Raw genomic sequence first — 22,686 nt, forward strand, 5'->3', positions numbered from 1 at the left:
TTTTTACGGGTCGAAGAGGACCTGGTTATTTTCGGCGGCGCTGAAAAGGGCGTTAGCTGCTGACTCTAGGGCCCTATAGTTCCTACTAGCTGATTTAGAAGCTACGGATAGCTCAAAATCATTTATATAGGAGAGTTATAGGCCCTAGAACCCTTTATCCACTATAACCCCCCTAATATATATTAGGAAGAGTATAGGGGATATAGGGGAGCCCTATAGGACCCCTATATTTAGGGGGGTGGGCTATTAGACCTGCCCCTCGAACGCTAGCTGGATACGCCTATTTTCTATTAAGGAGGCGACCTAGTTAACTAAGTTCGGGGGTAGTTAAAGCTGCTATAGGGTGCGGAGCAGCTATAGCCTGGCGATATAATCGAAGGCGCCTTTAATATCTAAAAACAGGGTCGAAACGACTAAGTTTTTCTGATTTTTCCGTTGTTTTTAGATATAATTTAGTAATAAAAGGGCTGTATCGATAGCTAAGCGTTATTTTCTACCCCCTATTTGACTAGGGTGCAGAAGATCGTCACGTGAGTTTATAAGGAAGGCGAGTCTAGCAGCTATAACCCTTTCTAGTACCTTACCTAGGCAGTTTAGAAGGGCTATAATCCTATAAGACTTAGGATATAAATAGTCCTTTTTCCCTGGCTTAGGTAGAACTATACTAAGGGCCTTTTTTTAGCAGGTAGGGTGATAACCCACTAAAAAAAGAGCTAAATAGGCCTGTAGGAAGACCCCCGGTATCATATAATAGGCTTGTTGGGTGGGTTTTAAGCTTATACGATCCGGGCCGGGTGCCTTGCCTGTGGCGGCTCTAAAGATAGCACGCTGTAATTTAATAGCCTGTAGGCTAGGCCACTCCTAGGGCCTTCTAGAGTCCTTATTACCTAAACTAGTTAGGTTCTGGGGCACTCTAGGGGGGCTAGAGGGGCCTAGGTCCCCTAAAGGGCCTGTACGAACAGGGGCTTTAGGGGCGTCGGTGGCGGTGGCGGTGGCCTCGGTGGCCTCGGTGGCCTTGGTAGCCTCGGGGGTAGGAAACAGGGTCCTTAGGAGTGTATTACACTTATCCTCGAAGGTATAGGCCTTCGGGCCTTCTAGCCCCTAAATAGGGGGTATTTTAGCGTTAAGGCTGCTTTTTATATAGCTATACGCCTTAAAAATCTCGTTGCCTTCGGCCTGGGCTAGGAAGGCCTCCTAGTAGTCGGATTTTGCTGATTTTATAGCGCGATAGTAGGCGTTCCGGGCTGCTTTCTACGCGGTTTTAAGGGGGGCAAGCCGGGGGGCCGGGGCCCCCTTTTTTGCCTCTTTTTTAAAAACCCTAAAGGCCCTTCTACCTTCTTTTCGTAGGGTGTTTAGCTCTTTAGTCTACCACGGTTTCGAATACTCTACTACTTTAAGCCTAGGCGTGGAAGACTCTAGGGCTATAGTAATAGAACTTGAGAGGTGGCGACCTATAGAGTCCTAATCTGTAGCATTGATCGCCTGCTATAGCTAAAGGGTTAGTTAGGGTTTTAGGTTCTTTAGAGACCTAGAGAACAGGTCCTAGTCCGCTAATTTATAGTTATAGGCGGGTAGGATAGCCTTATTTATAGGGCCTTTAGGATCTAAAATAGCTGCTAAGATAAGAATAGCGCGGTGGTCGGAGGTGGTGTTATCGATATACCTTTAGCTATTAAGGTGGAGGCGGTGGAAGGCGGGTATATAGAAGGCTAGGTCTATAACTAACTCCCGGCGTAAATTATCCCTAATTAGGGTCCCTTTATATAGGTTAACCTCTTTAGGGTCCACTAAACAGGTAGCTCCGGGGTATCTAACTAGTCTACTAAAGGCTAGGCCTTAATAGTATCCTGATTCGACGCAGCCCCGTTCCACTGCTAGTGGTTCTTATTAAAGTCCCTTATAATAAGGGCGGGCCTAGGGATCGAGAGGCCCTATAGGACCCTTTCTTCCGTCCAGGGGCGGGCTATAGAGCCTAAAAAAGGGGGGGAGGTTGAGAGAGGGGCAGGAGGCCCCGGGAGGGTCGTAAACGGTCTAAGGGGGCCCGCGGTGCCTAAAGAGGGGCGGGGGCCCCTAGTATTCTTTAAGGGGTCCAGCTCTTCTTGATTATAGACGTGTAGGATATAGAAGGTCTGTGGAAAGTAGACCTCTATAATCTAAGCGTCTAGGTCGTCGAGGAAGTCGTTTCGAAGGGAAAAGTCGATATTACTAGCCTTTCTAATATAGGCTAGCACCCTAGGCCTAAGAGGGAAGACCTGGGAGGTGTAGGAGGTAAGGGGGGCGGTGTAGAAGGCCGAGTGGTTTTTAATCACCCAGCCTTCTAGTTTCTAAAAGCAGTAGGGTTCCTGAATTAGGACTATATCAGCCAAAGCTTCTCAAGCCTGTTCTAGGATCGATTCGTGGGCCGGTTATTATTTATTAGCGTTATGTTAAATAAATAGCAGCCCGTTTTTCGGGCTTTTCGAGCTAGAAAACCCACTATTTATAGGAATAGTTAGGCTTTAATAGCTCGAATAACCTCGTAGTTCGGGCTATCCGGGGGGTGGTCGCCGTTATAGTTATAGTAGTGGTATTTAGTATGGACGTAGATACCGTATTCTTTATAGCGGTTATAATAGTGTTCGGTATAGTGCTCGTGGTTACCGGCGTAGATAAAGCAGGTTATTTCCGCCTTATAGGTACCCCTAGTATAGCCGAATTTCTAGCACTTAGAGCACTGAGTTTTCGGGGTTATAGGCCTATATTTATAGGCCTTAAGGCGTTGGCCAGCGATCTATAGGCTAAATTTTAGGCAGTGCTTCTGCTCTGCTTCGGTAGGCACTGCTAGGATAATAGTGCCGCTATTAAATAGGGGGTTAGGGCGGCTTAGCCACCGAGGCTAGCCTATAACCCTAATAGGGTTAAAGGTCGTAATTTCGGTGGCTATACTAGCTAGGCCGCGGCCTAGGCCGGAACGGAGGCCCTGATCCTAGGAGGCGTTAAAAGGGTCCTGTTCTTCGAAAGGGTGGACCGGGACCTGTTTAACGACTAGTTTAAACCAGTCACTAGTAGGCTAAGGGGCCTAAAGAGGCAGGTCTTTTAGCTCTTTAAACCACTGATTTTGTGATTCTAGGAGCTGTTCGGTAGTGTATTTCGGGCCTGGGGTTAGGACGAGGTTCCCCTTAGTCGAGGAGCTAATTACTACGACGGCGGGGGCTTTTAAGACCTTATTAATCCTGTTCCGTAGCTCGAGAGGGTTGATTTCCCCGAGGGATTGTCCTTTAGTAGGCTAGAGTACTATTCTTCGGATCTTTTTCGGGTTTTTCAAAGCAGCAGGGGGGGGAGGGGCAGGCCTTATAAAGCCCGTAGGCCCTATAGGGCCTATAGCTCCCGAGGGGGCTTAAGCTCGTTTAGCGGCAGCCTAACTATAAAGAGGCTGCTACTACTATTACTGCTACTACTACTACTATTATTCTATAAGTTTACGAACAGCCTAAGCTAGTTCGTTAACCTTCTATTTAAGTGCGGAGGCAACAGGGGCCACAGGGGGTACAGGACCTATAGGGGTTCCTTCGATAATAGATTTAAGCCCTATAAGAAAGGTCTTAATCGGGGGGGCGGCGTCGAGGCTATAGACCTGCTAAACCAGCTAAACAGCCTGCTAAAGAAGTCCTTTAACCTAGGCCTTACTAGCTAAACTAGTCGACTTCTAGGGCAGAGGGGGGAATTCTTTAGCAGGTCTTTAGGTCTTTTTAGCCTAGGCAAAGCTAATTAGACCCTGTTTTTTAGCAGGTTTAGCAGGGGGGGGCCCCTAGAAGGGGTCCTAAAGGGGGCCCCTAGAGGGGGACCTAGGGAGGCTTTCGACCTCCGAATCGTCGGCTATATACCGGTTTATACGGGTCCTAGAGGCGGCTCTAGGCGGAGGGCTTATAGAGGTGCTACGGTCCCGTTTAAAGGCTTATATAGGCGTTTTATAGCGGGCTATTTTATTAGAATTATCGTCGGAATCGGCGTTTTCTATAGTTATATCCCCTTCCCCGTCCCTAGCCGTTTTAGGAAAAGTGGGGCTAGGTAGGGCCGGGTCCGGGGAGGTCGAATTCGGGGGTTCGGGGCTACCGTGGCGGCTAGGGCGGCCGGGTCGGTCTTATTATATTAGAATCGGGTATTACGTTAACTTAGTCGTTTATATACGCTGCTACGGCTATACGCGTGGCTTAGTAGGTGGCTCGGTGTAAGGCTAGGTAGTCTATACGGGCTGTTTAGAAGGCCCGGGCTCTGATTAGGCGGCGGGCGCACGGGCCACCTTAGAATTTTCGGGCGGCTTTGCGTGCGCACCACGCTGCGTTTTCGCACCCATTTTACGGCATAATAATGGCTTATGTAAAGCGAAGCTATGCGTGCGTATAACGGGCTCGAAAAGAGTAATTAAACGATACTAATATCGGGCGTTTTAGGGCGTTTACGCGGAAAAGGTAGGTCTAGCTCGTGGAGGTAGAAGAGTGTATGCCCCCGCCTCTATTAACGACGGCGAGGGTCTCCGCCGTAAGATAGCGGCGTAACGATAACGCGCCTCCTAAAGGGTATCCTCGCCGCCCTTTAAGGAGGTAGCGGTCCTACTACTAGCGGTAGTAATAATAAGATTTCTCCCCTCCCCCTATGGGGGAGGAGAGAAGATCTCGCCCTTCGGGCGCGGCTACGATTTTTAGCTGGCTCCCTATACCTTAATTTTAAGTGCGCTCCTAATATAATAGATTATTAAGCGACTGTATAACCGTAATTAGTTATTCTTATAATTAAGTAGATTATTTTTAATATATAGTTAGTATTTTTAGCTTATGAAAATAAAGGTTATATACTAATAATTAAGCCTGTCCTTTAATATTAAAGCTAAGTAGTAGTCATTTCTTTATATTATATTAGATTCCCCTTCCCTAGGGGCTTCTAAAGTAATATATTATTTAAAAGATAATAGTATTATATTCCTTTTACCCCCTCCTCCTTACTCCCTTTCTCGGGGGCTTATAAAGTACTATATTATTAAAAAGATAATAGTAATATATTTCCCCTCGCCCTCCCTCCCCCTCCCTCCCTCTCCCCTCTTCCTTCTACGCGGGCCTTTAAGTACTATACTATTTAAGAAATGGTACTATTATATTCCTATAGAAAGATATATAATTATAAGTCTTTTAAAGTATAGTCTATTAGGTTATATATAGCCCCTATCTTAAGCTAACTCCTTATATAATGAATTTAAATAGGCTCTTAATATAATAATTAACTATTATGAAATTAATATATATCTGTTCTTATTACTAACTCGAATAGTATACCTGGCTTAAATAACTTATATTCTTAATAATAAATGTTTTACTACTTATAATTAAAAGTATAGTATTTTAGTATATATTCTAAGTATTGTTATATTAATTATAATACTCTAAAAAGTCTTAGTATTCTTATAATTATATAATATATTATCTTATAATATATATAATACCTTCTTTTATAATAATATACTATAAATACTATATAAAACATTTTATAATATTTACTTACCTAATATATATTATTAAATAATTATTTATTAGACTATTAAAGGATAGGTACGGCTTTATAGTTAGGAGGGCCTTAAGAGTTTATTCTACGAACCGTACTGCGAGCGCGTTGTATGTTCGGTTGTTATTGCCTGTGGACCTGGCAGGAGCACAGTTTGCGGGAAGGTCTACGAACCGTACTGCGAGCGCGTTGTATATTCGGTTGTTATTGCCTGTGGACGTGGCAGGAGCATAGTTTGCGGGAAGGGATACACACGTTCAGGTCGTCAGGTTTTGTCCGAAAGTGACATCTATTTTAATCAAATTCCCATACAAAAAGAGGTACCGACCCGGCATTAATTGTCTTACGTGTTAGGGCGGCAGGTCACTAATATACTGTGGAGGTATTTTGCGGGCGAAAAACTACTAAAAAAGTCCGTGCACACAGTGAAGGTACAGAACCTCTTAACCGCCCTTTGCGGGTCTAGGAACAGTGAGTATATAATAATAACCAGGAGGGTCCGGATAATAATACCGCTAATTAAAGTCCTTTACGGAGGTACTATCTATCTCCTTAGAAACCGGTAAGGGGGCCGGTAAATTCCCCCCCTTTAATTAACTTAGAATTATAGGTTATACTCCCCTCGTACTAGGGTCTCCTTATCTTTACGTATTCCTTATAATATAGTCTTATAAAAGCCTATTATTCTTATCTATAAGGCCGTGTTCTACTTCGAAGGCGTCTAACGCCTTAGTATTCTTCACGGCGTTTATGGCTCCTAAGTAGGTATAGCGTATCCTGCCTAATATACTAGTACCTTATATTATACACCACGACCTCGCCGCTTATTCTATACGTATAAGATACTTTCTATTTCCTACTTTTTACTACTATAAAGTGCGTCTCTAATCGGTTCAGGCTAGGGGTCGATTACGACCTAGCCGGGGAGGGGGTCGCGGCTAGCTTACTTTAGGATATTAATATAAAAATAAGGATATATCCTTAAAGGCACGTTTAACTTAATAATATAGGAGTTAATTACTTTCGTTACTCCATACTTTTAGTATAGCCAGCTTAGCTTCTTTAAGGGCCTAGGCGTTAAGTAGTTAGCTATAAAAAGCCAGGTAAGGTCTCCTACTTTAAAGCGCTCCGCTAAGAGTCGCCGCTTATTTACGGATTCCTTATCCTATAATTACTTTAAGACTATAGCTACTTATATAAACTCTATAGCCCCTTATAGGAGACTTAGTAGGTTATAAGTAGCGGCTTCCTTTAGGTATACGGGTATCGGGTTATGGATTTAGATAAGGTCGATATAGAACCCGTGTTCTAAGAAAAAAAGGCTTAGCTAGGTCGTTAAGCTCTTCCTGCTATTAAGCGATAGCTACGCGGCGGGTAATAGGCGACCCTAGTTATCCTAGGAATAGTATACGAAGGTATAAAGGTAGGCCTGGATATCTTAGTTTAGCCTCTCGGGCCCTTTATCGGTTTAGGGGTAGTAAGCTATACTAAGTCGCTGCTTAATCTCTATAAGTTTATAAAAGTATCGCTAGAACCTCCCGGTCTAGTTAGAACTATAATCGCTAATAATTAAAAGGGGTATACTATAGAACCTAAAATAGTAGTTTAGGAAGTATTCCGCGTAGGCCTCCGCTTCTATTATTTCTATCGCTTCTAGTATCACTAACTTTATTAGCCTATCTATAATCACCTATAAAAACCTCGCCCTGCCTTTACCGGTAAATAGCAGGTCCGTTATAAAGTCTATTATAAGGTAGCTATAAATTCGCTTTAGTATAGGTAGTGGTTTTAATAGCCCGGGCTTTATATTCCGCTACTAATTACCTCCGTTATATAAATTATAATCACGGATAAACTTCCGTATATCCTTATTTATACCGGGCTAAAAGAATTATCGGGCTATTATAGCGATTATATTCTCCTTACCCGGGTAGCCGCCGATAATAGAGTCGTGGATCGCTTATACTAAGCGTCCTCTTAGCGGCGAGTCCTTTCCGGAGCTTAGGACCTAGAGACGATCCCGGAAGGTTATATATCCCGCGGGGTTAAGGGAATATTCCGTGATCTATAATCGTAGCCTAAGGGAGGGGTTAAAGCTACGAGCTCTTATAATAATCGCGGCGAGGACTCCTTAGTACTAGGGGTCGGTTATTATAGTCTTATTCTAAAGTCGTTAGAGGTCTTTATTTACTTCGAATACACGCTTAATAGACGTTTTCCGTATTATCGGCTCGGGAATCGTTTTCGGGATCGCGGAGTTAGGTATTAATTAAATTACTTACCCCTATTTCCGGTTATCTAAGCTATCCTTCGGGGCGTCCTATTTATAATAGGAGAGCGTATCCGCCGCGAAGGTCTTAGTACCTCGCTAGTACTCTAGTATAAAGTTAAACTAGGCTAATTCGCTAGCCTAGCGGCTTTGCTCTTCGGTAAAGGACCGTTTAGTTATAAAGTACTTAAGAGCCTTATAGTCCGATAATATCGTGAATTACTTATAGTTAGTTAGTTCTGCCTTCTAGGTAAGTATATAGCTTATAATCGCTAATATCTCCTTATTATAAATAGAGTAGTTATACTCCGCTAGAGTAAGCTTATACGAGTAATACGCGACTACGCAGCGATATCCTAGCTTATCCACTTAGGATAGGATAGCACCTAATATATAGCCCGAATAGTTAGTCTCTAATATAGTCTTACGGTCTAGATTCTATAACTATAGAACGGGTTTTATCTAGAAGAGTCGTTTTAGCTTCTTAAAGGCGGCGTCTTCTTCGGCCCCCCACCTAAAGAGCCGATCCTTCTTTATTAGTGCCGAGAGGGGGGCCGTGATACCTACGAAGTCGTAGATAAATATCCGGCACCCCCTTATCCACTATAACAATAAAACCTAGGTATTTTACCATTATCACGCTAAACTCGTACTTAGCCGGGTCTAGGTTTAGGCTAGTATCTATAAGCCTATATAATATTAGCTAGACCTTCGCTTTATAGTCCTTATAAGATCCGCTAAAGTAGATTAGGACGTTATTAATATATATAGTAATAAAGTTATCGAGGAACTTTTATAAGGTCTGATTAATATAGTATTAGAAGGTGGCGGGTACGCCGCTTAGTCCGAAGGGGTATACTAGCTACTTAAAGAGACCGAAGCGTGTTCTAAAGGCTATTTTATTTTTATAGCCGGGGGCTATACGGATCTTATAGAAGGCGGCGACTATATTAAGCTTCGTGAACTACTTAGCGCTAGCTAGGTTATATAGGGTCTCGGTGATTAGGGGAAGGGGGTAGCGATCTCGCTAGGTAATCGCGTTTAGGGCTTTATAATCGCAGTAAAAGCGTAGCCCGCCCCCTAGCTTCTTTACAAATAAGACTAGCGTGGTAGCCGCTAAGCTACTAGCTTATATAAATCCCTTATCTATTAGGTCGTTAAGCGTCTTCCGGGGTACTAGTAACTCTTCCCTTAATATACCGTAGAGGGCCCCTACGGTAAGGTCGGCTCGAGTCTATTAGGACCTCGCTTTAGGGTGATTTTATAGTTAACGCCGGGTTAGTAGGGGGATAAGTTATTAGCCTTATTAGGCGTAAAAAGGTCGCCGAACTCTTATAGTATATTTATAGGGATATAGTCCCGAGAGTCTATAGGTTCCTTTTTATAAAGGGCCTTATCGATATCCCGTATACTAACGGCCCGGATTAAGGCATCGAACTCGTCTCTTTCTTTTCCCTTTAATCCCCTTCTTATCCGTCGTATTATAGCCGCGAATACCAATCCCTAGACTAGCCTTACCTCGCGGATAGCTCGTATATTAGCTAGTTCTTCCTCGCCTACTAGTCGCAGGTTAATATCGGCGACTCTATAGTATAACCTACGATTCTTCGCGTAATATATAATATCGTTATACTCTAGCCACGGTTTTCCTAGGAATATATCCTAGTCTAGTCCTTCTACTGTATAGGCGAAGACTTATTATATATAGCCGCTAATCTTAAGCTTAAACGCGGCGATCCCGGCGCTAATGGCCGGCTTTTTTTTTTTTTTTTTTTATTCATTACGCGCATGCAGCCCTAGAGCTATGGCGCGGCGGGCTATAGCGCTAGGCGCTATAGTCCTAAAAGACAGCTAAGTATAGTACTATATAGCAGTAAAATCAGTAAATAATAAAGGAAATCCTCCGTATTAATCTGCCTAATACCCTATTCTTTATACTAAAGTCAGGAAAACCAAACCAGGAAAATTAGACCGCAGAATCCGTAGTAATTTACCCCTTAAACCACTCTGCTATAGCTATCTTAGTAGCTAAAAGGAAGGCTTATAAGCCCTATAACCCTTTTTTAGTATTAAATAATAGCGGTAGAGTTAGCGGTAGGCCTGCTAGAGCTTCCCGTAGGGCGTCTCTTTCTGCCCTATAGATAAGGCACTATAAAATCAGGTACGCTATATCCTGCACCGGGGAGCCCGGGCAGGAATAGCGATTTATAAAGCAGTTTTAGGCCCGTTTTTAGTAGGGTCTTAGGTAGCCGAATCCAGTTTTTAACTAGATATAAGCTACTTCAAGCCACCGCGGGCCCTATAAATACAGGGGCTTTTAGGAGAAGCGTAGGTTATCCTAGACTAGGCGCCTATATAGGCGGCCTAGCCGGACTATTTTACCCCTTTGTTCCGCCTCTTCTTTAGCAGCCTAGAGGGATTTCCAGTTAGCTGTTATAGCTGCGTTTACCCGGCGTTTTAGGTGACTAAGGGTAACTAGTTTAATAGATTTAGTGGCTTTTCCCGGGTCTAAAGCCCGTTTAGCTACCTTATCTACTAGTTTGTTACCCTCTATCCCTATATAAGCCGGGACCCACTAGATAAAGACTAAGGTGCCTTATCATTTAAGGCGGGAGATATGGTTTTTAGCAGTTATAGCCCACTACGAGGGGCCCTAAAGCATCTTAATAGCCGCCTATAAATCGCTAAAGATATAGCACTCCAGGGGCCTAGAAGACTATTATAGGGCAGTCTCTAGGGTCTAAACTATAGCGTATAGCTTAGCGTTAGCGACTTCGGTAACGGGGCCTAGGTTAATGCCTAGGGCTCTACAGGGCCTATTAACGGGTAACCACTATATAACAGCGGCCGCCGCTTATTTAGGCGTTATAAGGCCCGGGTAGCCTATAGGGATAGCACGCTATAGTTTAATAGCCTATAGGCTAGGCCACTCCTAGGGCCTTCTTTTAGAGTCCTTACTACCTAAACTAGTTAGGTTCTAGGGCACTTTAGAGGGGCTAGAGGGGCCTAGGTCCCCTAAAGGGCCAATACGAACAGGGGCTTTAGGGCGTCGGGGGCGGTGGCCTTAGTAGCCTCGGGGGTAAGAAACAGGGTCCTTAGGAGTGTATTATACTTATCCTCGAAGGTATAGGCCTTCGGGCCTTCTGGCCCCTGAATAGGGGGTATTTTAGCGTTAAGGCTGCTTTTTATATAGCTATACGCCTTAAAAATCTCGTTACCTTCGACCTAGGCTAGGAAGGCCTCCTAATAGTCGGTTTTTACTATTTTTATAACGCGGTAATAGGCGTTCAGGCTGCTTTCTAGGCGGTTTTAAGGGGGGTAAGCCGGGGGACCGGGGCGCCCTTTTTACCTCTTTTTTAAAAACCCTAAAGGCCCTACTACTCTCTTTTCGTAGGGTCTTTAGCTCTTTAGTCCACCACGGTTTTAAACACTCTACTCACTCTCATACTCTTCCACCTCTATAAGCTAGACCCACCTTTTCCGCGCAAACGCTCTAAAACGCCCGATATTAGTATCGTTTAATTGCTCTTTTCGAGCCGGTTACGCGCACGTATAGCTTCGCCGTACGTAAGCCGTTATTATGCTGTAAAATGGGTGCGAAAACGCAGCGTGGTGCGCACGCAAAGCCGCCTAAAGACTCTAAGGTGGCCCGTGCGCCTATAAGCTAATTAGAGCCCGGGCCCTCTAAACAGCCCGTATAGACCACCCAGCCTTATACTAAGCCACCCACTAAGCCACGCGCATAGCTATAGCAGCGCACGTAAACGACTAAGTTAATATAACGCCCGATTCTATTATAATAAGACCGACCCGGCCGCCCTAGCCGCCGTAGTAGCCCCGAGCCCCTGAATCCGACCCCTCCGAACCCGGCTCTACCTATCCCCACTTTTCCTGAAACGGCTAGGGACAGGGAAGGGGATATAACTATAGAAGACGCCGATTCTAATAAGGATTCTAATAAAATAGCCCGCTATAAAACGCCTATATAAGCCTCTAAACAGGACCGTAGTGCCTCTATAAGCCCTACGCCTAGAGCCCCCTCTAGGACCCGTATAAACCGGTATATAGCCGACGATTCGGAGGTTAAAAGCCTCCCTGGGTCCCCCTCTAGGGGCCCCCTTTAGGACCCCTTCTAGGGACCCCCCCCTACTAAACCTACTAAAAAACAGGGTCTAATTAGCTCTGCCTAGGCTAAAAAGACCTAAAGACCTGCTAAAGAATTCCCCCTTTTACCCTAGAAGTCGACTAGTTCGGCTAGTAAGGCCCAGGTTAAAGGACTTCTCTAGCAGGCTCTTTAGCTAGTTTAGCAGGCCTATAGCCTCGACGCCGCCCCCCCGATTAAGGCCCTTCTTATAGGGCTTAAATCCACTATCAAAGGAACCTCTACGGGTCCTATAACCCCTATAGCACCTATTACCTCCGCACTTGAACAGAAGGTTAACGATCTAGCTCAGGCTGTTTATAAACTTATAGAATAATAGCAGTAGTAGTAGCAGCAGCCCCTTTATAGCCAGGCTGCCGCTAAAGGAGCTTAAGCCCCCTCGGGAGCCATAGGCCCTATAGAGCCTACGGGCTCTATAAGGCCTACGGGCTCTATAGGGCCTGTCCCTCCTCCCCCCTGCTGCCCTAGAAAACCCGAAAAAGGTCCGAAGAGTAGTGCTCTAGCCTACTAAAGGGTAATCCCTTAGGGAAATCGACCCTCTCGAGCTTCGAAATAGGATTAATAAGGTCCTAAAAACCCCCGCCGTCGCAGTAATCAGCTCCTCGACTAAGGGGAACCTCGTTCTAACCCCAGGCCCGAACTATACTGCCGAATAGCTCCTAGAATCATAAAATCAGTAGTTTAAAGAGCTAAAAGACCTGCTTTTTTAGGCCCCTTAGCCTATTAGCGACTAGTTTAAACTAGTTATTAAATAGGTCCCGGTCCACCCTTCCGAAAAACAGGACCCCTCTACCGCCCCCTAAGAGGATTAGGGCCTCCGTTCCGGCCTAGGCCGAGGCCTAGCCGGTATAGCCACCGAAATTACGACCTTTAACCCTATTAAGGTCGTAGGCCAGCCTAGGTGGCTAGGCCGCCCTGACCCCCTATTTAATAGCGGCACTATTATCCTAGCAGTGCCTACTAAAGCAGAGCAGAACCACTGCCTAAAATTTAGCCTATAGATCGGTGGCTAACGCCTTAAGGTCTATAAATATAGGCCTATCACCCCGAAAACCTAGTGCTCTAAGTGCTAGAAATTCGGCTATACCAGGGGCACCTATAAGGCCGAAACGACTAGTTTTATCTGCGCCGGCAACCACGAGCACTATACCGAATACTACTCTAACCGCTATAAAGAATACGGTATCTGCGTCTATACTAAATATTACTGCTATAACTATAATAGCGACTACCCCCCGGATAGCCCGGATTACGAGGTTATTCGAGCTATTAAAGCCTAACTATTCTTATAAATAGTGGGTTTTCTAGCTTAGAAAAAAGCTCGAAAAACGGGCTACTCTTTATCTAACACAACGCTAATAAATAATAACCGGCCCACGAATCGATCCTAGGATAGGCTTTAGAGGCTTCGGCTAATATAGTCCTAATTCAGGAACCCTACTGCTTTTAGAAACCGGAAGGCTGGGTGATTAAAAACCACTCGGCCTTCTACACCGCCCCCCCTACCTCCTGCACTTCCTAGGTCTTCCCTCTTAGGCCTAGGGTACTAGCCTACGTTAAAAAGGCTAGTAATATCAACTTTTCCCTTCGAAACGACCTCCTTAACGACCTAGACGCTCAGATTATTAAGGTCTATTTTCCATAGACCTTCTATATCCTACACCTCTATAACCAAGAAGAGCTCGGCCCCTCGAAGAATACTAGGGGCCCCCGCCCCTTTTTAGGCACCGCGGGCTCCCCTAGACCGTTTACGACCCCCCCGGGGCCTCCTAGCCCGCCCTCGGCCTCCCCCCCTTTTTAGGCTCTATAGCCCGCCCCTGGACGGAAGAAAGGGTCTTATAGGGCCTCTCGATCCCTGGGCCCGCCCTTATTATAGGGGACTTTAATAGGAACCACTGGTAGTGGAACGGGGCTGCGTCGAATTAGGATACTATTAAGGCCTAGCCTTTAGTAGACTGGTTAGATAGCCTCGGAGCTACTTGTTTAGTGGACCCTAAAGAGGTTAACCTATATAGAGGGACCCTACTTAGGGATAATTTACGCCGGGAGTTAGTTATAGACCTAGCTTTCTACACGGCCGGCTTCTACTGCCTCCACTTTAATAGCTAGAGGTATATCGATAACAATACCTCCGACCACCGCGCTATCCTTATCTCGGTAGCTGTTTTAGGTCCTAAAGGCCCTATAAATAAGGCTATCCCACCCGCCTATAACTATAAATTAGCGGCCTAGGAGCTATTCTCTAGGTCTCTAAAGGACCTAGAACCCTAACTAACCCCTTAGCTATAGTAGGCGATCGACGCTATAGATTAGGACTCTATAGGTCACCACCTCTTAAGCTCTATTACTATAGCCCTAGAGTCTTCCACGCCTAGGCTTAAAGTAGTAGAGCGTTCGAAACCGTGGTGGACTAAGAAGCTAAAGACCCTACGAAAAGAGAGTAGTAGGGCCTTTAGGGTTTGTAAGAAAGAGGCAAAAAAGGGGGCCCCGGCCCCCCGGCTTGCCCCTCTTAAAGCCGCCTAGAAAGCAGCCCGAAACGCCTACTATCGCGCTATAAAAACAGTAAAAACCGACTACTAGGAGGCCTTCCTAGCCCAAGCCGAAGGCAATAAGATTTTCAAGGCGTATAGCTATATAAAAAGCAGCCTTAACGCTAAAATACCCCCTATTCAGGGGCTAAAAGGCCCGAAGGCCTATACCTTCGAGGATAAGTGTGATACACTCCTAAGGACCCTGTTTCCTACCCCCGAGGCCAGCGAGGCCACCGCCACCGACGCCCCTAAAGCCCCTGTTCGTATAGGCCCTTTAGGGGACCTAGGCCCCTCTAGCCCCTCTAGAGTGCCCTAGAACCTAACTAGCTTAGGTAGTAAGGACTCTAGAAGAAGGCCCTGGGAGTGGCCTAGCCTATAGGCTATTAAACTATAGCGTGCTATCTTTAGAGCCGCTATAGGCAAGGCACCCGGCCCGGATCGTATAGGCTTAAAACCTATCTAATAAGCTTATAATACGATACCGGGGGTCTTCCTACAGGCCTATTTAGCTCTTTTTTCAGTGGGTTATCACCCTACCTGCTAAAAAGAGGCCCTTAGTGTTATTCTGCCTAAGCCAGGGAAAAAGGACTATTTATATCCTAAGTCTTATAGGATTATAGCCCTTTTAAACTGCCTAGGTAAAGTACTAGAAAGGGTTATAGCTGCTAGACTCGCCTTCCTTATAAATTCACGTAACGACCTTCTACACCCTAGTTAAATAGGAGGTAGAAAACAACGCTTAGCTATCGATATAGCCCTTCTTTTACTAAATTACATCCAAAAATAACGGAAAAATCAGAAAAACTCACTTATTTCTACCCTGTTTTTGGATATTAAAGGCGCGTTTAATCACGTCGCTAGGCCATAGCTCCTTCGCACCCTATAATAGCTTTAACTACCCCCGAACCTAGTTAACTAGGTCGCCTCCTTTATAGAGAATAGGCGTATCTAGCTAGCGTTCAAGGGCCAGGTCTAGTAGCCCACCCCCCTAAATATAGGGGTCCCATAAGGCTCCCCCGTATCCCCTATACTCTTCCTAATCTATATTAGAGGGGTTATAGTGGATAAAGGGTTCCAGGGCCTATGGCTCTCCTATATAGACCATTTCCAGCTATCAGTAGCTTCTAAATCAGCTAGTAGGAACTATAGGGCCCTAGAGTCAGCAGCCAACGCCCTTTTTAGCGCCGCCGAAAATAACCAGGTCCTCTTCGACCCGCAAAAAACAGAGCTTATCCATTTCTATAATAAACGCTCTATAGTTAACGACTTAGCTACTATAGCAGGGCACAAAATTAGGCCTACTAAGGGGGCTATTAGGTGGCTTAGGGTCTGGTTCGACCCTAAGTTATCCTTTAAACCCAATATCGAAAAACGGTTAAACTTAGCTACTAGCGCCTTAAATTAACTATAGAGGCTTGCTAGCTCCTAGAGGGGCCTTTCTTTCAGGGCCCTATGGTAGCTATATATAGCCTGTATATCCACTATAGCTGACTTCGGCTTATAGCTCTGGTGGGACCCCGGGTCTTTAAAAACCCACCTAGTAGACCGACTAGAACGTCTATAATGCGGCGCTTTAGTTAGGGCCCTAGGTGCCTTTAGGGGCTCGCCCCTCCGCCCTCTAGAACTAGAAGCCGCCGTTCCGCCGGCCCGGGTTCGGTTAAATAGATCTAATAGGCTCTACGCCTTTAGGGTCTTAAAATTCCTACCGAACCACCCAGTAAAAAAGGAGCTTTTAGATAGTGTCCGTGACGAATTAAGTAACGACGATAACGACCTCGCCCTCCTTTAGACCCTATAGCCCTCTATATAGCTCTATAAGCTAGGGGGGGAACTACCGGCCTTAGTAGGGTCCTCCTAGGATATAGAGGCCCCGTCTGCTAAATAGGAGGCCCCCTAGGACTTAGCGCCTTTAGCGGACCTACGCCCCTATTTTCCCGGTCCTATAGCGCCGTAGCCCTCTATAAAAGACCCCACCGACCCTAAAACAGCCCACCTCGAAGCCCTAACAGAAATCCAGTCCCTCGGCAACTAGGTATCTGTTTTCTACACCGACGGCTCCTAAGGCCACCCCATAGGCTACCCAGGCCCTATAATGCCTAAGCAGGCGGCGGCCGCTATTATATAGTGGTCGCTCGCTAATAGGCCCTATAGAGCCCTAGGAATTAACCTAGGCCCCTCTACCGAAGTCGCTAACGCTAAACTATACACTATAGTTCAGGCCCTAGAGACTGCCCTATAATAGTCTTCTAGGCCCCTAGAGTGCTATAGTTTCAGCGATTCACAGGCGGCTATTCAGAAGCTTCAGGGCCTCTCGTAGTAGGCTATAACTACTAAAAACCATATCTCCTGCCTTAAACAACAAGGCACCTCGGTCTTTATCTGGTGGGTCCCGGCTTATATAGGGATAAAGGGCAACGAACTAGCAGATAAGGTAGCTAAACCGGCTCTTAACCCGACAAAAGCCACTAAATCTATTAAGCTAGTTACCCTTAGTCACCTAAAACGCCGGGCAAACGCAGCTACGATAGCTGACTGGAAATCCCTTTGGGCTGCTAAAGAAGAGGCCGAAAAAAGGGGTAAAACAGTCCGGCTAGGCCGCCTATATAGGCGCCTAGTTCAGGATAACCTCCGCTTCTCTCGAAAGCCCCTGTATTTACAGGGCCCGCGGTGGCTTCAATCAGCCTATATCCAGTTAAAAACTGGATTCGGCTACCTAAGACCCCACTAAAAACGGGCCCAAAACTGCTCTATAGACCGCTATTCCTGTCCGGGCTCCCCGGTATAAGATACAGCGCATCTGATCTTATAGTGCCCTATTTATAGGGCAGAAAGAGACGCCCTATAGGAAGCCCTAGTAGGCCTACCGCTAACTCTACCGCTATTATTTAGTACTAAAAAAGGATTACAGGGCTTATAGGCCTTCCTTTTAGCTACTAAGATAGCTACGGCAGAGTGGTTTAAGGGGCAAATTACTACGGATTCTACGATCTAATTTTTCCTGGTTTAGTGTTCCTGACTTTAGTATAAAGAATAGGGGTATTAGGCAGATTAATACGGAGGATTTCCTTTGTTAATTACTGATTTACTGCTATATAGCACTATACTTAGCTGTCTTTTAGGACTATAGCGCCTAGCGCTATAGCCCGCCGCGCCATAGCTCTAGGGCTGTATGCGCGTAATAAATAAAAAAAAAAAAATTATACTATAAGGAATACGCGAAGATAAAGGGACCCTAACGCGAGGGGAGTATAACCTATAATCGTAAGTTAATTAATAGGGGGGAATTCATTGGCCCCCTTACCGGTTTCTAAGGAGACAGATAGTGCCTTTATAAAGGACTTTAATTAACGATATTATTGCCTAGACCCTCCTAGCTATTACTATTACTATTACTTGTTGTAGGACCGCCACCTCCCTAGAGGGCGGCGAGGATACCCTCTAGGAGGCGCCTTATCGCTACGCCGTATAAGCAAACCTTACGGTGGAGGGCCGCTACCTCGTAGCGGAGACCCTCGCTATCGTTAGTAGAGGCGGGGGCGGACTTAGCAGCGATAGCGGCGGGGGCTATCTCGGATAGGGAGGCGTAGTAGTCGCTACGAGCTAATTTATAGGCCTTGCGGAGCTAGACTAGAGTTAGTAGCGACTTAGAAGAGGATATAAAAGACACTTATATTATCCTTATTAGGGTTATCGCGTATACCGCGACCCGTATTAGCCAGGGGCTTAATAAACTAAATACTAGCGGCGGGGAGCTAAGAGGTTAGTTATAACTATTTAGCCTATGAATCGTAGGGAACTTATAGGACGGTATATATAGAAACCGATAGCGTATTCGTAGTATTTAGGATTACTATAGGCCGTGACAGGCCCGGATTAGTTATAGTATATCGAATTAAATTTTGTTCTAACGCCTATAATACAGTTAGTATAGGGATAATAAAAGGCCTTATAGGGGCGACCGGGGGAGTAGGCGGGGCCGCCCTATTACCTATTAAGCGTGGCCGGCTACCGGGGTATTAGTAAGGCCCTCGTAACTAGGTATAAAGACCAGTTATATACCTTATTATTACCGGGGCGCTTGCCGGTGCTTACTATTATAGCGATGGCCTTCTTAGCTATTTCCTGGGTAAAGGGGGAGGGGGAGGCGATATCGCTAATAGCCTGCTACTCTTTAACGGTGCCCTTATAGGCGTGGCGGGCGCTACGGGGGGGTGCAGATATCTAGATGCACTCTATTAGCCATAACCTAACCGGATTAGCGCGAGGACTTATTAACAGACTTATAATAGTTAATTAAATAGTTAAAAGGACGAGATTTATTAAATTAACGAAAAAGCTATAAGTGCGGAGTCACTACGCCGCGAGTTAGCGAAAAACGACACGGCTCTTAGTATAGAATAAGCGACGGAGCTTACTACTAAAAATAACGTTACAGGCTTATAAAGGAAGAATTAACTATAATAAAAAACCAGGCAAAGCTATACTTATACTATAATATCGAATTACGGAATATAATAAAAGCCTAAGAAGAAAAAGTAACCGGGCGTTTTTAATATAAAGAGTAAGCGCTCGGCGTGACGCGGAATACCAGCGACTTAGGAGTAAAGTCGCCGCGAGCGCCGGGCGACTCGAATATGCCCGATATAAGAGAGGATACACGCCTCCCTCGCAACGCGTTTAGGTAAAACGGATTCGGCGCTTAGTTACTACGGCCCCCGGGGAGAGGGGGGGAGGGGGGGAGAGGGGGGTAATATTACGGGTTAACCCCTTAAAAGTATAGTTCCGGTATAAGGCCGGAACCGCTAATTAGCACGTAGATCCGACGCTCGGACCTTACGCTGCCCTTACCGCAGACTTATATAAACCTAGTAAATCCTGTACTTCTCTATAGTCCTTTTCCTTTCCTTTCCTTAATTCTAGCTAATATAATTTTTTTTAATGAATTAGGCTATAAGTAGTAGGCTGTATGCGCGGAAGAGAGGAAAATCAAGTAAATAACTGTTGAATTCGTAGATCCGTAGGATTACTGCTTGTTTCACGAATATATAAAGAACTGACTTCTGGGATTTCTTCCTGGATCCGGGGCTAGCAAAAGACCCTGAAAGATTGGGTGGCGACTATTACGTTAATAGCCTACGCGACGGTTATCACGCCACGTTAGTAGCTTAAGTAATAACTAAGATATCGTATTTACGATACCTAGTATATTTATATAATATATATTATAAGTTAAGTATATATACACGTATAATACGTATAGTATTATAGTATAGGTTACGCTGGTTATAAAGTAGACGTCTAGATATATAGCTATAACTATATACTATTTATTTTAACTTAGATATTATACTTACTATTATTATAATTATTACTTATTATAAGCCTCTATGGTATAGTGATGGTATACCTGGTATACGGTTAAAGGACCGGGTCGGTTCGAATCCGGCTAGAGGCGCACGCAAAAGAGGAACCCCTTTTTCTTTTTTTACGCTACTCGGATTCTATTCTAGGGGGCCCTTATCTGCCTTAGCACGTATAATAAGGGTTAAACAGGGGGCCTATTAGACCCACCTTCCGCCCGGCTTCGCTAGTCGTTAATAGGTGCCACGGGGGAGTTAGTCGCCCTACTATAGAAAATAAGAAGACGGTATCGCGCTATCCCTGAGCGCGTGGGTAAAATACGCGGCGTCTCTTCCACGATACAGAAGCAGCCTCTTACGCTATTACGTAAGGGTTCTGCGTAGGCATATAGCCTGCGTTAGCTCTACCTATAGCTATCTAAAGAGTAAGGGAAGCTTAGGAGCTTTAAACCCTAGGAAGCGTATATTAAAGAAAGGCGAAGCCGTTACTATACAGAACGGCTCCGCTAGGGCCAAAACAAATAACTAACTAATAGGCTAGCCGAAGGGAGGGTTAGGCTCGTCACGGGTCCGTATCTAGAGCTAGAGTCCCGAGGAGACGGTCGCCGGGCCTCTAGAAGGGTCGGTAGTGGTCCGATCAGGGGAACAAATAGCTAGATAGGCAGGCGGGCCTACGGTCGGCTCTTCTGGATCGTCTAGATATCCGAAAAGGGAAGGATAATGTAAATTGTGATTGTGATGGGTGATAGGTGACGATCGTGAAAGATCGGACAAAAAGCTAGCTGGATATAGTGGGTCTATTCCGAAGAATAGCCGTATATAAGACCAGATCTCTGGGACCGCGTACGTGGTCACGTGATATCCAATGTCCTGACCCGGAACACGGGTCTGCCCCTCTATAATATATAAGTCGCCTATAGTAATCCCGTAGGGTTAGCCCTAGGGTATATAGAAGGCGTATAAAACTAACCGAGATAATTATACACGCGCCGTTAATCGAGTATATAGTCGGCTTTAAAGCCGCTACGGGCAAAAGCGTCACCGGCTTCCTAGAATAGAAGCCACGAGTTTCGGATATATATTAAGTTAGTAACGGGGCCCCCACAGTACCCGTATAAGGCAGTAATCCTAGAGGAGGAGGGTATAGGGGTTTTTATCTAAGTCTTATACTAGTTCCCTAAGTCTTATACTACGGTTTTCCCCCTTATGAGTATGTAAGAAGGACCGTATAGTCAGAATTCTGACTCCTAGCTACTTAAGGTAGGATAAGGATAGCGGAGTAAGAGATAATAAAAATAATAAATAAATACTTATTATAAGTATAATATTAATACCCCCCGTAAGCTAACTCTTATATAATAAGTTTAGCTTAGTCAGGTTATAGTTATGGTTATATTATAGCGTAGTAATCCTAGTCTATCTAAGACTAGAATATATAAAGGAAAAATTTAAAAAAACCTCTTCTTTTTAAATTCAAGGGAAAATTCATAAACCCTTATTATTATTATGGTATATTATTTAACAGAAAGTTCAGAAAAACCTTTAATATCTAGGAAAACCCGAAGGTAAAAAACCTAGTTATATCCCCTTATAAAGAACTAAGAATACTAAGTATTAAAACCTAGTGTTTAAATTCTTTAATATTATTATAAGGGGGTAAATCATACTCAGGCAACGTATCGTCCTTATAACCTAGGTTTATATAATCGCAAAGAGTATTATAAGTCTCTTTTACTAAACCTTTAGTAATTATATCACCTATATTAAATTTGGTATTTATATATATACGATTTTTATTTTATTATTATATAGTTATTGCCTGTAGTAGTGATACTGCCTATCGATATGCTTTACCCGTTTATAAAATTCGGGGTTTTCGGCGAGCTTCTTTGCACTCTCACTATCTATTAAGATAGTAGGAATCTTAAGAGTTTTATTATTATTATTATTATTATTATTATTATTATTATTATTATTATTATTATTATTATTATTATTATTATTATTATTATTATTATTATTATTATTATTATTATTATTATTATTATTATTATTATTATTATTATTATTATTATTATTATTATTATTATTATTATTATTATTATTATTATTATTATTATTATTATTATTATTTACCTAAGCTTTCCACTCTTTTATAGCTATAACTACCGTCGTTTTAGACTTGTCTAAGAGCAGTTATGCCCATAGGAACCGGGTGGAATGGTCTAGTATAAAGAAAATCTAACGCTTTTTATTATAAGAAAGAGTTTCGATATGACCGTAAAGATCTATATAAACCTTTTCTAAATAGGAAAAGTCTTTATATTTATTAACTGAATCTTTATTCGTAAGTGTAATAGACTTGCTTCTTTTATAGGTATTATAGCTCTGTATTTTAGTTAACTCTTTATTAGTTATATTATAGTCTTTTTAAAGAGTATTAGTATAAAGACTTTTTAAGGTAACAGGGTTAATATAACCTATCCTGTTATGCTATAGCGTTGTGTTTTTAGTTATAGAAGTAGTCCTTCGACGGTTATTACGGTCTCTTTGTTTATAAAGCTCTTCTTAAGGTTAAAAGGTTAAGGTTTCTTTATTATATTATTTCTTTATTAAGGTTTAACTAACCCCTTTCTTTGTTTATTTAGTTTTCTTAAAGTCTGTTTTTTAAACCTTTGAAACCTCTTTATTCTAGTTGAGTCTTAAGACTGTTCTTTAGGTAAAATATCTCTTCATAATAGTTTCTTTGTGTTTTTTCTAGTATTTAATATATTTATTTTCTGAGACTTAACCCCCCCGTACGATAGTGCCCGTGCTATAGCCTAGTATAGC

The 22,686-nt window shown here is 43.9% G+C and overlaps 1 protein-coding gene across 1 annotated transcript; it reads right to left on the reverse strand.

Annotated features, from left to right (window-relative positions):
- Nucleotides 1–12,214: 12,214 nt before the first annotated feature.
- On the reverse strand, nt 12,215–22,060 carry ACRALDRAFT_2023478 (uncharacterized protein; the record flags this gene model as incomplete). The annotated part of the gene is made up of 3 exons (XM_071020140.1): nt 12,215–12,225; nt 21,750–21,990; nt 22,037–22,060. 3 exons carry the CDS (start codon nt 22,058–22,060, stop codon nt 12,215–12,217), a joined length of 276 nt encoding a protein of 91 aa, XP_070871001.1.
- Between the last annotated feature and the right edge of the window lie 626 nt (nt 22,061–22,686).

The sequence above is a fragment of the Sodiomyces alcalophilus genome (genome assembly GCF_042370955.1).
Source record: "Sodiomyces alcalophilus JCM 7366 unplaced genomic scaffold ACRALscaffold_11, whole genome shotgun sequence".
NCBI lineage: Eukaryota > Fungi > Ascomycota > Sordariomycetes > Glomerellales > Plectosphaerellaceae > Sodiomyces > Sodiomyces alcalophilus.